The following is a 15597-nucleotide window of genomic DNA, read 5'->3' as shown; positions in this document are numbered from 1 at the left end:
GAATAGCAATACAGTCAAAGAAAGGAGACAGTGGATGATAACTGGTTTGCATCTTTATAAGTCACTACAAGTGTACAAATCAAAAGTATATCATTAAAGAGAAAACTTACGTTATATCACATGTCTTTTAAGAAAAGAAATATTTATGAAATACTCTTAAACAACTGATGCATAGGTGTATCTAGACATGATTTATGTATTAATTGAAAATTGAGGAGCATTGCCTGAATTTTAGAATTGTAGAAAGCAGGCTTTTTGCATGAAAGCAAAGTACAAATCCAACACATTTGAAAAAGCTTCCTCAGTTATAAGGAAGCTTTTTGTATTATTCAAATGTATGAATTCTACAGCAACTTCTTTCTGAGCATTTAGAAGAGCATAAACAGAAGCTATATGACAGAGTGCCTTATTTTTTTTTTTCCTTGATGTGCTTCTCAGACACTATAAAACGTTATGGTTTGTGGCCATCTAGTGGTGAATCCATTTTAAATACACTAACCTTGTTCGAAATTTTAATAAACCAGTCCTCTATCTTACTTCTCAAAACTGAATTATAACACAGTTTTGGGAAAAAAAATAATTCTATATATCTTTTTCTGGTTTGCACTAGTAATTTTTTTTACAGGGTGAAAACATCTGTGAAGGTCATTTCCTTCTTTCCTTTTCTTTGTGTTATCTCCAAGACAAAACAGTTTTTGATGTTAAAGTTTCATTTTAGCAACCAATTTTGATGTATGTGGAATTTTTCCATTTTTATTCTGTAATTTTTTTAATGTCCAAATCCTTAATAGTAGTGAATTTATTATTTCCTAGGCAGAAATGTATACATTTTATGTTTTCCCAAGATACAAAATATTCTCTAAAATAGCTTTGAAGTATACATGAATTCTGAAAGCAATTCATATTCTCCTTAATTTGACAGACAATATGGTAGCTCTCCTTCTTAAGTCTTCATTAATAAATTACCTTCATAATAACATTTTATAGTATTTTTCTCTATGAGCAATGGTTTTAAATATAATGAGGAAATCATTCAATCATAAGCAGAAGAGATCACTGCAAGTATCAGTAGGAGACAGTGTAGTAGAACTATGGCAAGTCGTATCTTGAATGAGATGAGGCTACATGGTTTATGAGACCTGGTGGACTTCGAGCGTCTGCTAAGTCTCTGGCAAATGAAAAACTGAAAATTTGTTTGTATTAGAGAAATAATTAAATAAGCTTGTTAGTAACAGATTTAAACATTTGTATTTCTTGGTTTCACTAGATAATAGCAAAAATCTGAAAATGTGGTGGTTCCAGTGATTATTTTTTTCCTTAATTGGGACTGTGAAATGTTTTTCGTAATGATTTTGGCTTTACCTTGTGTTTCTTTCATCAGTGTCATTTTTCATATCTGTCCATTCCAACTAGCAATTCCTTGAGTTTTCACAGTGTTGACATAGACTTCTGCTCTTTTTTTCAGTTGCTGTAGATATTCCTTTTATTTAATTTGTAGGTTTCACCAAGATAACAGATAAGCATACTACAACAAAAATTCTTTAAATTCACTATCCAGCATGCCACCATCCATCCATTAACATTGAACATTGTATCAGGATGGTGTTGGGTTAATGTATGTAATGGTTTGTTTCATTTTCAGGTATTTGGAGTGGATGACAGCCAGGATTATAATAGGCCTGTTATCAACGAGAACCAGAAAGATTTAGTAAAAGATTGGGCTATAAATTCTGCTACAGTAGTGCTGGAAGAAAAAAGAGCACTGAGTACAACTGGATTTCTTGACACAGAGGTAGAATTTAATTTTTGATGGTCTTCTTTTTTCTTCCAATAAGAGAGAGCACTAATAACTGACCAGTAAGTGTTAAACAGCAAACAAAACCTTGCCTAGCAAGTATTAGCTCAGATCTGTAAGTATTTTATTTTTCTTAGGACTTTATTGCATTATCAAAACATCTCTGTCAGAAACAGGCACGTTGCATTGTGAAGGTGTTTTAAACTTTGCTGCCTTTCTGTGTGCACTAACACCGGTGTACTGGAAATGTAGCAGGAGCTTCCTTGCAACATTGTATTTGCAACACATGTTTGCACAGTATGTGCTTCTTGTAAGTTATGCAGCAAAACTGAGGAAAAGCCGGTTATGTTTTATAGCCCAAAGCAAGTAACTATATTAAAATTCAGAAATAAGATGTATGCATTTAATGTATGATACAAAGTAGCTAGGGAAAAAATGATGGATAATACATTTCAGATTTTTTTTCCGAAGCCAGAGGACTTCAGGTTGTTACATGCATGGTTTGAGTGAGATGCCACTCATGAGAAGTCACTTATGTTAAATGCCTTAGAAATAGTATAATTTAATCAGCAGATGGAATATTAGGCAAAGGAAAATGCCTGTTCTTTATATATGACTTAGAATATGCTCACAAGCTAGATGTTAGTATTTCATATTGAAATCTTGGGACACATTCTGATATCGTTGTGATGGACAAACTATAACTTGAAATATGTTGGGAGCAGAATGGGCTCGCACTGGAGGAGAATTAATCTAGTAACAGTAATGAAGGACACCACACTTCTACTTCCATGGGAACTGTTTCTGAAGTATGATCCTTTAAATTAGCAAATTTTATAAACCAGCAAATTTTCTGGAATATATCAAGAGCTTAATGTATTGATGTGTGCCTGCCATGCAAATACATTGGGTTTAGTGTCTAGGAATCTATTTCTAGAGAAGGTGTGCTTTATCATGGTTGCATTTTAGCTGCTCTACAGTCTTGATACACTAAGTATGTTACTCTATCTAGATTGGTATTTTTGAATAGTTTCTCTGAGGTTATTGCTTCTAGTAAATTATTGCCATACAGCATGGGCATATCGTGTGGAAGAATTTGACAAACTTTGCCTTTTACCTTGCTGCTTTCATGGATCTATAACCACAATCTTTTTCTCTCTTCTTTTTCATGCCTTCTGCAGCATTCAGCTGTTTCGTGCCATATCAGTTTTCAAGATTATTAAAAGTATTGATATTTTTTCATTTCTGTAATTTCATAAGCAGAAGAATATATGATTTATTTTATGAATATAATTGAGCTTTCCACATGTTATATTTTGCAAATAACAGATTTTGATTTTACAAGACTGAGACTTCTTCTGCAATCATAGAGCAGGTTTAAGAATCCTTCTGGCAGTGGCATAGTAAAACTCACTTTGATTTAGGTTGAAATTACAAGAGTGATGCCTTTTTATGACTGTGGATGCTTTGCTGAATAAAAAAGTCTCCGTATATTGGGAAGGGAATGGGTTATTTGGCATAGCCTTAATTTACAAGATTATTACGAGGCATGATACGGGGGGAAAAATGAAAGTTGTTCAGTAAGTAAAGGAGCAAAACTGGCATCAACAATGTGGATATAGCAAGAGTTAATGTAAGAATAGATTAGGACAGATGAAGATGGAAAAAAGCATACCAGAGAAAGTTAAAAATAGAAGTTAATAAATATGTAGAAATAAAAGAGAAGCTAATTCAGAAAAATAGAAATGTGTTTTGTAGTGTCTTAATGGAAAACAGTCATGAGGGTAACTACTGAGAGAAGATTGTAGTGTTTAAAGTCTTATTACCAAAATCTACACTCAATTTGTTTTATCATTAGGAAAGGGAGAAGCAAATGTGTTTGATTTGTAAAGTACATAGGTATCATGTCATTATACACGAACTTTTCTGTTTGTGGTTTATGGAAGACTTACTGCATTGCTGAGCTGCAGATCATAAGTTAATAAACCTTGTTGAAGGTCTTGGCTAAGTAATCAACTAACCTCAGGGTAGCTCGGTGTTCCAGGCTTGCATCCAGTCATACTTTGGGTGGACCTTGTTCCAGCTGCCAATCACAGTTGTACCTATAGATGATTTAGCAGAATGAGCTGAATTCAGAACATGATTGGCATAGAAAAAGCAGAGAATAAAAATTTAAGATGGCTTGGGAAATTGTGAAGATTTTATAAAAACTATTTTGGGGTTGAAAGATTATTCTGAACTTAAATATTCTAACTTTGCAGGGCTTGTGAAGTACCATGAATGTGTTTGGAAAGGACCTAAAATATTGCTTCTCTTATGAAGAAATTCTCAGCTTTTCCTTTGATATGACAAGCTTTGGTACTTAGGCGTAGTGTATGTCATGAAACTAAATAAAATGCAGAGTGAATATCTGACGCAGTTGGATTGAGCCTGCATGCACCAGTTCTTGCCTTTTCAATGATTACTGATAGGCAGTAAAGATACTAAATCCATCAATTTTAAGTATTTAAATGTTTTTATTTTCTATATTATAAGCTGCCACTTGCCAACCAAGGTAAGTGTGATTTAAGAACAAAAATTAAATAAGATAGAGAACAAAGAGATTATTATTGTCGTCGTTGTTATTATTATTTATTCTTACTGTGTGAATTTGATTGATAAAAATACTGCAGACATTTGGGCTATGATTTATCCCTCCAGCTTTCATTTAATTTTCAGCAGCAAGTTATTTTTGCTAACCACAGTTCTTAAATAATATACATGGTTTATCAACGTTGTCTTTGATGTGCTTCTTAAGAACATACCTGGTTTTTGTTTGTTGTGTGGTGTTTTTTTTTTAAATTGTTTGTTAAAACTACAGCACAGTTAGAAATCTGATTCTGCATCTGCAGTCATCAGTGCCATTGACTACAATGTTCCTTTTCCTGTTTTGAATGCCCACTTCATGTCTTTTCCACTGAAGATAAAATAAATAATACCACTGACATTCTGAATACTGAATAACTTCATTCATGTAAATATTTGCTGTATGGCTTCTTAGAAGTGGAGAACTGCTGTGTGTATTTAGAGGCTGCATTTCTTTTGTTTGTACTCTGTGATTACACTGATTTCCTATCCTTCTGTAGAGCAAACCAGTCTGAAGTTTGATGCTTGCTTTTTGTTTGAACTTAAGACGCTGTACTGAAACATGGGATGATTCTGCCACCAATGTCATATGGCTGTGAAAAGGCAAATATGACCCTTGGATACCCTGGAAAATGTATTGTCAGTAGAAAAGGGAAGTGTTGTTGCCATGGTAGAAAGTGTTGGTGAAACTTCCTCTGAAATACTGGCACTAGGATTGCATGCCATTCTTGGTTAAGAAGGGTGAATACAAAACTAGAGAAGGTACAAAGAGGTCCACTCAAATTATTACGGGAATGGAGCTTTACCTTACAAGAACAGATTGAGACAATTCATTTAGTCTAGCAAAGTTGTAACTGAGATGGGTACAGTTGCTGGATTTTCTGTGTAAGTGGAGTAAATGCAACAGAAGGAAAAAGAACTATTTGAGATAGATGTCAATGTTGTGTCAGGAACAAATGTGAAGACATTGACCATAAATAAAGTGAGTATGGAAATTTAGAAGAAGATCATCATCCCTGAAAGAATATGATTCTGAAGCAGGTAGAGTGGGAAAGGTCTTAAAGAACTGCTTTCAAGAGGGCACTTCAATTTTTGTGAGAGGATGGCATAATATGATTCTTACGACATGAGATGACTGGAGTCTGTGTCTGAAAAGACTATTCTTTTTTTTTTCCTTTTTTTTTTTTTTGTTCAGCTTGTTAAAGTGTTGTGTGTTTAGGTTTTTTGTTTTTTTTTTTTTAAAGTATTCTTCTGCTCTGAAATGCCAAGTATTGGAGTTGCTTCCAAGTGCTGTGTGTGTGCTGTGGGTTTTTTTTCAGATGTAGAGCTTGAAGCCCTAAATCTTCAGGCTGAATAATAAGTCCACAGAAATCCATGGGAACATTCTCTGAAGATGTAGTACTCCAATTTAGTTTGTATAAGCGATAAGCATAAGGGAAAGCAGATTTAACATGAAGTTAAAAGGCTGAAAGACTAGGAAATTCCTTTGGTATTCAAGAGAAAATTTTGAGGATTGCTTACCTGAAAGCCTGGAAGATGCTAATTGATATGGATTATAGGAAGAACATTAAGATAACTGAATGTGACTTTTTTAAATGTGTGTTTTATAAACCTTTCACTTTTTGAATGTGCTTAAACTAGTATTGAAAGAAACTGCTTTTCATAGCTTTGTTGTTTGTGCTTGTATATACAGAGAGGTGGCAAAACACACATTTACATTCACTCCTATGTAGAAAACAGTTTTTTGGCAGTGTAATTACTTTCAGAGAAAAGTAAATTATCATGTTTCTTTACTACAGTTAATCTGCAAAGTCTTAATGTATTCTCTTTTGTGAAGTGGAATTCAGATTTCTGATACATAGCATATCTGTATCTCTGGAACTGGTGGTACACAAGGAACTAACTGGAGTTTTCTGTAGCAAAAATAATTGAGGTGTCTATCATATTTGGTTTTGACTGTAATTGTTTTATTAAAGATGGAAATTCACTAGTACAGATAGGAAATAGAGAAAAGTTTAGAGATATGAAGGAAAAATAAGGCTTCAGCAGTAGTTATCAATGCATAAATGCTGCGTGTTTTTGCATGGAGTTTTTGTAATATTCTTTCTGGCACCCTTTTCCTTGCGTTGTGTTCAGAAATGCCCATAAATAACAGAAACACTGAATTGCCTTCCTTTGCTGTTATTAGTCTTGAATTTTGTAACATTTTGATTCTAAGAAATTAATTCGCAATGTGGAATTTGTATAATAGTTCAAACAAACGGTTTGGTGCATCTCTGACTTACTACATTCAGAGTATTCTGAAAGAGATTTGTGACATTGCACTTGTTTGCATTAATTAGGGTCATTCATTTAATCAGAAGAAATTCAAGATCATAAATTTCAGTCTTCTCAAAAGTCTAAGTAACTTTTAATTTGAAAGATGGCATCATACACTAGATGACATTGTTCACCATTCCATTTCTGCTAAATAAATTTTATAAAATTTATAGGGTTGGTTCCTGGTCGAAGACTAGAATCCCAGATTAGCCAAGGCATTTAGCAAAAATCAGCATGCTGAATAGATGTGCTGAGATTGGAAGAGGCAGCAGAGCTTCAGCGAACCTTTGAAATAGCTCCTACTGATTTCCTTATTAAGCATGTTTCTGGTATCTCCATGTCCTTCGCATCTCTCTTGTTGATCTTGAATTGTGATTTCTTGATTGACTTGCCTATGGTTATGTAAATCCTTTGGAACTGGAGTCAATAATTTCTGCCATTTGCAGTGCTTTGTCTTTTGAGTCCAATGAATTAGACGATGTAAACATCTACAGAGCCTCTGATAGCGTACGGTCCATGTGTGTGCGCATATGTTTGTGCGCATGTGTTTTTGCCCATGGCAGGGGGGTTGGAACTAGATGATCTTTGAGGTCCCTTTCAACCCAAACCATTCTATGATTCTATGTGCACATGTATATGCATCAACAATTGCCTGCTGTCTTTTTGAAGACATGAGCAAGGAAGACTACGATAAAACAGCAATATTGCATTATATTTAGAAATCAGTTTTTGAAAAAAAAATATGTAAGATACTATAACAACACAAGAAGATGGTTTAATTTTATATTTACTTTTTTTACATTTTAAAAATTTTCAAGGTTTCAAAAGGCTTACTGTCAAGAAAGTAAATTAATTTCCTTTCTAAGTCAGCTGCAAAAAATAATCAGATACTGATTGCATTGACTTCACTGTTACCCAGTGGGATGATCCAAAACTAATCTTTGCCTCTTTTTTTCTTTAGGCCGAACAAATAACCTGATCTTCCTTTCCTTTCCTTTCCATCATAAGTTAACTTACTCTTTCAGTCTTTAAGGTAGTCTTTCTGTATTGAATTAAATACAATATTTCATCCTGACAAGAGCATGGTTTTGATTTTTGAACACATACACCCCCACATCTTGTTTTAAAACCCACACTGGTTTTAAAACTAATTTGTTCTAAAATATTTTATATAGGTTCTGATGTTTAAAAGTTCACTGCACTAGAAAATGACGTTTATTCTGTACTGATTCTGCAATTTTGTTTGTTTGCTTGCCCTTCTAGAGCTAGTAACTCTAAAATTTATCGAAGTAAACTCATTTTTCAACTTCCTCCAGGAAAACAGTGTCTGACGTATCTATTCAGGAAAAACCTGGAAAGAGGACATGCTTTTTATCAAACAGTTGTAATTTTTTTTCTGCTTCTTTTCTTCCTTAGGAAGGTTCTACTGCCCCTGGAAGTAAACGTTGGGTGTCACAGTGGGCCAGCTTGGCTGCTAATCACACGCGTCATGACCAAGATGACAGCAGATTGGAGTCATCTGTGCCTGCTCCATTAGAAAATGGTATTAAAAGCTGTTCACGTTGTCATAATTTCTGGTGAAGAAACCTATGAAAGGGAGAAGAGAGTGATTATGTACCTACATAAGCAGCTTTCTTACTCTTAGTACCTCATCTTCACCTGAAATTCTTTCGTGTCTTTGAGAAGAAACAGCACAAAAAAGAACTCAACATTAGTGTTGTTTGGCATGGCAGAAGTGTATCAATATTAAACAAATATTCCTAAACAAAAAAAAAATATAAGAACTTTAATATTAAAGAAACTTTTACTTGAATGCAGGTTGGGTTGGTCTGCATGGTATGTTTCTTTCCTTACATCTTTCTTAGTACTGGCCCCAAATTGGACTTTAATGGATCAATTGTTAAACAGTCCAACCTGAGACTTCATTATTCAGCTGAAGTATAGCCTACTTCCTTATCTTGGAAACATAAAAAGCCTTCTATCTTTATCCTCCTTTCTTGTGAGTGCCAGATGGTCAGGCTATGTCTCTCCTTAGTTAAACTATTCACATTTCTGATTTTAAATGGTTTGTTCTCTACGCAATTGACTTCTTTCTTTACTTCTCTTCTGCTGTTATCTTCTTCTCAATTTCACCTTAGAGATGATGATTTAACACAGAATTCTGGTGTAATTTTTATGCTGACACTTGTGTATTGACATGGAGTTAATGTAGCTCTTTGTTACGAAGTTGACTGGTATCTACAAAGGAATGTCAAGTTAATGAATGTTTCATATTCTGAAAGTGATATGCTGTTTAGTGATCGAGAAGCAACTCATTATTAGTCTACTACTTAAGATATGTTTTGGTCCTGCAATTGCAGCATTTCCTCTTATTCCAGCTGACTTTGAAGTTTAAAAGATTAGGGGACAAATGTGTTTTAGAAGTAGAAATGCTTTTCTGTGTCCGCCACTTCTGAAGATATACTACCCTCTACAAAACTTTTCCAATAACCTCTTGTTAGACATTGGTGAGTAGAAGAAATTTCTTTTTTCTATGGTTTTGAGCATCCTTTTAATTTGGAGTTTTTTCTGGTTTGTCTTTTTTTTTTTTCCCCAGAAGTTACATTCACAAGTGTAATGTGTGTTCTCTGCTTTTTTATTATAGCTGCTGGCTTATTTCAGATTTTCAAGAATCCATGTCTGTTAAAATTTCAGAGCAAGCTACATTTTTGACGTATAAGTTACTCTCTCAGAAAAACACATTTTCAACTAATAAAGCCAAATCTTTACTGCTTTCAGAGTGGAACCCTGTGGTTCTCTCCTTGCTTAGACTGCACACCTGGTCACAGCACTCTGCCCAGCAGTCAGGCCTCCTGCAGAAGAAAAAATTGCCTATTACTAAGTTCTTTGTTTTTTCCCCTACCACTACCTTGGGTCCTCAGACCGGTGTAAAAGTGTAGTGACAAAGATTTCTTTAAAGTCTTTATCTGTGCCACATGACATATTAAAAAAAAAAAAAGAGGGAGAAACAAAGAACCAATAATGATATTGTCCATATTTTTCTGCCCAAATTTTAGGTTTCTTGGTAGGTTTAGGTAACTCCTGTTGTTCTGGCCCAGGTTAGCTGAACTGAACCATTGTCTGAACTGCTGAATCTTGAATCCCATAGGCGATATTTTTTTTTTTTTCTTCCTTTTAAATTCCCTCTCTTTCTCCTGTACCACCTTAACCTAGTTGTAACTAATATATGCATTTCCCAAGTAGATTTGTGACAGGTTTATTTTACTACCCTCAGATTTCAGATAACACTAATAAATTAATTCAGATAATTTCGGTGTTCTTTATGGAGATCTTACCTGTACAATTGTTTCTTTACTGGAAAAAAGACAGTTAGCTCTTAATTCTCTGTATTATTCTGGCACAATGAAAGGAAGAGATAGAACACGACTTTTAATTCCAAAGTTGAATAGATAACTTGACTACTTTAAAAAAAAAAAAAAAAAAAAAAAGAAATAGAAATGTTATTGGAAACTTCTTCCAAAATGAAGCTGAGTTATGTATTGATTAGCAACTGAATTTCTATTCAGCTTTGTATTCAGCAGATGAAAGTATATGTAAGCATGTTTAAATAACTGCTTCATCAAAAAAAATTATTTTTCTGATAATTTACTTTTTGAAGTACATTCACATGGTTTTAAAATCATAGAAGGTGAGACTGTTCTATTAAAGCAAGAATTAAAAGAATAATAATAATAAAATAATTTTTCTTTTAATGTTGCATAATGCAAACTTATGTATCAATGCATAGAAGAATTCTTACCAGTAACCGCTGCTTCCATAGTATCTTTTTACCCCTCATAGCAGTTGAACTTTGCATAGGATACTAAAAGTCAAAGCAGATGGAAAGGGGAAAAAATCAAATATCTGATATACCTTTCACATAGGGTAATGGAAATCAAGAGCGAATTTTGCACTGCCTGAAAGGATCAGGTATACATACAGGGCACTTAAAATCATAGCTCTTGAGACTGATCCTTTGGGTAGTTAATCAGGGGGTTTGGTAGTCTTTTGGTTTTTGTATTGTTTTAAATTGTCATTTTCAGATGGGACACTAACCAGGATCTTCTTAGGAGAGATTAATGCTTCTTTTACCATTATAAGAACTTTATGATTTAACTGAAGCACCTACTGTGTGGTGCATACCCATACTACAAGAATTATAAAATACTTAGAGAAATCCAGACAGCACTCAAGCACAAAAATATAATGAAAATACAATTTCATATGTATGTCCAAAGACCAATTCGCAAAATCTATGTTGTTGGCTTAGATGCCTGTATTTTCTTTAGAAATCTTAGTAGTTAAACTTCACATAACATGTATATAGCCGAAGATAGTGTTGAACAACTCCACAACTTTCTTCTACTAAAGACTGCTTGAAATTTACCAAGAAGCAAGTAACATGCCAAAATGTATATAAAAGATTTGATCTGGAAGATATGTCTGAGAGAAGTCAATCTTCACAGATAGCAATTATATTGATTTTCATTGAACTTCCATTTTTTTATAATTTCCAAGAAAAGTAGTTCCAGGAATTAGAAAACCTTGATTAGATTTCAGAGATACCTTCTGCTTCTCAAATGAGTGTCCTAACATGGATTATACAAAAAAAAATGTGAGTCATTTGCATTCTTCATCAACGGTGTGGCAGTGTGCGAAAAGAAAGATTGAAAAGCTCAGATAGAAAGTAGCAGACATGTACAATTGTACAATATGTATAACTGTATGCATACAGTATGATTATTGATATTCAGTTATGTGCTTAGAGAATTCTTGCAGAGAGGAAAGCCCTGTATTCCAGTTTGTATTCCTGGAACAGCCAATGTTGGTGGCAAGCCTTGATAGAAAGATCCCAACAGGGTATGCCAAGCAGTTGTTTATAGATCTGTCCTGGTGAAAAGTGAATTGACAGATGTGTGGTAGTAAGTATGTCACATTATATTGCAACAACTGACAAATGAACTTGCAAAAATGATTATTTTCTGTCCAATCATTCAAAGTCAGAGCAATTCATAGAGCAATTCGTACTATCTCTGAGTAGTAAAGGCTTGTTTCTGACTGCTGTGTTTGTTAAATGGGCAAGGAGGACACAGGCATTGATGTGGAAAAATAAAGTTTGGTTTTGTAAATGGGAGTGTTCAGCATCAATTATTCCATGCAACAGTTCATGGGATGGCCGTATTTTTCTGCCAAAAGAGCACCGTATATCCACTAAGAATTCAATGAAAGTGCTTTAGCAGTATTGCTGCATTCTTTTGATGCTTTTATAATTTTTCTGAATATTTCTGTTCTACAGTGTCTTGATTGGGTTAAAAGTGTTCTTTCTGCTTTCAACCATAGCAAGTTCTTTCTTCATGAGTAGGGCTTTTCAATACTGCTGAAAGAGTGTCTTCCAGCACTGCAGCCTCTTCCTTGAGGAAGGATCTCTCAGGGAGAGGCTGTAGTCCCTTGATGAGACAAGACCTTCAGCTGTGGAACAGGCAAGTAGTGAGGAAAAAGGGGAATCTTATTCTATTCAGTAGCTTTGAAATCTGGTACTGAATCCATTTAGGAATGTAAGACTTGCTTTCCACTCCCTGTTGTACTGATGTAGTGATAAAACATATTTGTTGTGTACCTATTTTAACCTACTGTGAGAGTTTAAAAACTTCATATGTACGGTCCCAGTGTACACAGCTGGCTAAAAGAGTTCGATTTCAGGGAGAGCATATCTCACATAGCTCAAATTCTTGTATCTATGAAAACTTTCCTTTCTATATGAGAGCAGTCCTAGCCCAGATTATGGAACATATGTACTGAAATTGCGATGAAACAGGAAAAAATAACATAGTCCCTCTGCAAGAATGACACAAACGTTCATGAAGTGTTCCTTTTTCCAGTGTACTGTCATAGTGCGTCAGCAAGGTGGTAATTAGCCTGAGATGGCACACAGGCAATTGTTTAATCACAACCAAAATTATCCGTGTTTGGGAAGAAATTCTGCCTTTTTGTAGCAGAGCAGGAGGCAAGAGTGTTGCTCTGTCTTTGCACTCTTACCCTGCTTCTGAAATGACTCCTTCCCTTTTCCTGCAAGATGCCAGTTTAGGAAGTACACTTTGGAAGATGGCTTTTTCTGTCCTGGTCACATCTCTGTGCTAAACCAGAAATGGTTCATTACAGTAATTGCATTGCAACCTTTTAGACATTGCTTTCATAGACACGTGCTCTGTATCAACACTTTGGATTGTGTAGAATGAACTGTTCTTTTGTAAGACACTCCTAGCATTCTACTTCCAGTAATACAGAAATATTTTTTTTATATATATATAATCTCTTTAATCAGGAGATACCTGTTGTAAATTTTGTTAGCACGTGATTTTGTCTGGGTTTTATTACAAAATGTATTACAACAATGAAATGAAGTAATATAGCTAGTTATGTATAACTTACTATAGTTTGGAGGTAGTTAATGTAATTCACAGAGTTTCCACTCTTTCCTGTAGAGAGGAAATGATGCCTAGTGAGAATAGGACAAGCAGTAATGGGCTAATTTGGAGGAAGCCCATCTTATGTTAGAGAAAAAGAAAATTATTTTAAGAGATGTCTACCCAAATAGCTTATAGTCAGATCTCCATCAACTGAGATTTTTAAGAACTCATTAAATGTATTTAAACATATATTTGTCTAAGTATAATTGATCCCGCCATAGAACAGAGGAATGGACTAATGACTTTTTAATTAGTTTTATTAGTCTCATGCCGTTTTAAGAATTTAATTTTCTATTTACCTTGCTATTGAATGACTTCTCAGATATTTTTTTTTCTTTTTCATTTTTAGACACAGACATAAGTGAATCTGGTATTTCCATTAGAAGTGCTGGTTCAGCTGCTTCTATGACCAGCCAAGGTGAGAGAAAGAGGAGGACTCTTCCACAGCTTCCTAAAGAGGAGAAAGTGAATGAAAGCTCAAAAGCAAAAACTACATCTCATCAGAGATCAGAAATAGGTGAAAAGCAAGACACTGAACTTCAGGAGAAAGAAACTCCAGCTCGTGCCTCAGATGCTGACAGCAGAAGTATAGCAAAGTCAAGCAGAACAATGAATGGTCTTTCGCCCAAAGCTACTGGAGACAAGGTTTTTTCTTTCCCCAGCTCTTCCAGTAAAGAGAAAATTGAAACTAGCAGAGAAACTTCCATGGTGAAACAAGCTTTAGCAAAAATTCAACAAGAAAGAAAGGAGCAAGGACACTGGACACCCACAAAATTATCCTCTACAAAACCTGCTGCAAACCAGGTTGAGAAAGGTAGGGAAGAGAATGCTGTGTCACCCAAAACTTTGGATAATCAAGACAAAGCTCCTGGACATGTTATAGATAAAGCAGAAATGAAGTTAGTGCAGAGTGAGGGAAAAAGAAGAAAAAATGAGGAAACTATTAAAGGACAAAGTCCTAAAGCATCTGGAGGAGAAAAAAAGGAATCTTCAAAACCATTAGTGAGGCAAGGAAGCTTTACTATAGATAAGCCTAGTACAAATATACCTATAGAACTTATTCCTCACATTAATAAGCAAAGTGGATCTGCTGCCCCTTTAGCGTCTGCAAACAGGATACGTGACAGAAGTGATTCAATGGACACTGATTCCAGTCTAGATACAACACTAATTTTAAAAGACACAGAAGCTGTAATGGCTTTCCTTGAAGCTAAATTGCGTGAAGAAAATAAAACTGATGAAGGTCCTGAGACTCCTAGCTATAACAGAGATAATTCCATATCACCAGAGTCAGATGTAGATACAGCCAGCACAATCAGTCTCGTTACTGGAGACACTGAAAGAAAATCCACACAGAAGCGGAAGAGCTTTACAACCTTATATAAAGATAGATGTTCCTCTGGTTCCCCTTCAAAGGATGTTTTAAAATCTTCTGCAACAAGTGTCAGAGAAAAGATGGAAAAGAAAACTAAAAGTCGATCTTCAGATGGTGGGTCTAGAGCTGATGCTCGCAAAACTGTGCAATCCAGTGGAAGAATGAGACAACCATCAGTAGATTTGACAGATGATGATCAAACATCTAGCGTACCTCACTCTGCCATTTCTGATATCTTATCATCTGATCAGGAAACCTACTCTAGCAAATCACATGGAAGAGTTCCTTTTGCATCAGCAGATGAACTTTTACATTCCAAAATGGAAGGAAAGTCAGCTAAGTTAAAAACCTCTCCTGTTGCACTTGGGCAATCTAGTAAATCTACCACTCTTCCAAGACCTCGTCCTACAAGGACTTCTCTCTTGCGCAGAGCACGGCTTGGTGAAGCCTCAGATAGCGAGCTTGCTGATGCCGATAAGGCTTCAGTAGCTTCCGAAGTGTCCACTACAAGTTCTACATCAAAACCTCCATCAGGGAGGAGAAGTATTTCCAGAATAGACTTTCTTGCTCAGCCTCGCAGAACTCGACTTGGCTCATTATCAGCACGTAGTGATTCTGAAGCAACAATAACTAGAAGCACTGCTTCATCTCGTACCCCAGAAGCTATTATCAGAAGTGGTACAAGGTTAACATCAGCAGGAGAGAGTAGTAAAGTTTCGGCTAGAACTCGAGCCAATAGCATTTCTCGACTTTCTGATTCAAAATCCAAATCTTTGGCTTCAGCTCATAATTCTCCCTCAGGTATGTGAGATTATTTGAGCTAGTCTTATACAATGCTAGATGTTTTTCGTATGGGGAAATGTTTTTTTTTATTATTTTTGATTTTTTTTTTTAGAGAAACAGTTCTTATGAAACATTTGTTGAGTTTTAGTTCATGCAGTCTTTCTCTTTGGAGTAAGAGGCTTCCTTCACAGGGC

General features: G+C 35.1%; 1 protein-coding gene across 1 annotated transcript in view; it reads left to right on the top strand.

Moving 5' to 3' along the window:
- CEP170 (centrosomal protein 170) overlaps positions 1–15597 on the top strand; it is a 105227-nt gene that overhangs the window by 65283 nt on the left and 24347 nt on the right. Inside the window, exons 10-12 of the mRNA XM_086631590.1 lie at positions 1643–1792; positions 8156–8282; positions 13595–15421. Of these exons, the coding sequence (XP_086487716.1) occupies positions 1643–1792; positions 8156–8282; positions 13595–15421 (2104 nt within the window). The remainder of the gene's footprint in view (positions 1–1642; positions 1793–8155; positions 8283–13594; positions 15422–15597) is intronic.

Source organism: Tauraco erythrolophus, chromosome 2 (genome assembly GCF_009769465.1).
Source record: "Tauraco erythrolophus isolate bTauEry1 chromosome 2, bTauEry1.pri, whole genome shotgun sequence".
NCBI classification, from domain to species: domain Eukaryota; kingdom Metazoa; phylum Chordata; class Aves; order Musophagiformes; family Musophagidae; genus Tauraco; species Tauraco erythrolophus.
This window is presented reverse-complemented; position numbering and strand designations above follow the sequence as displayed.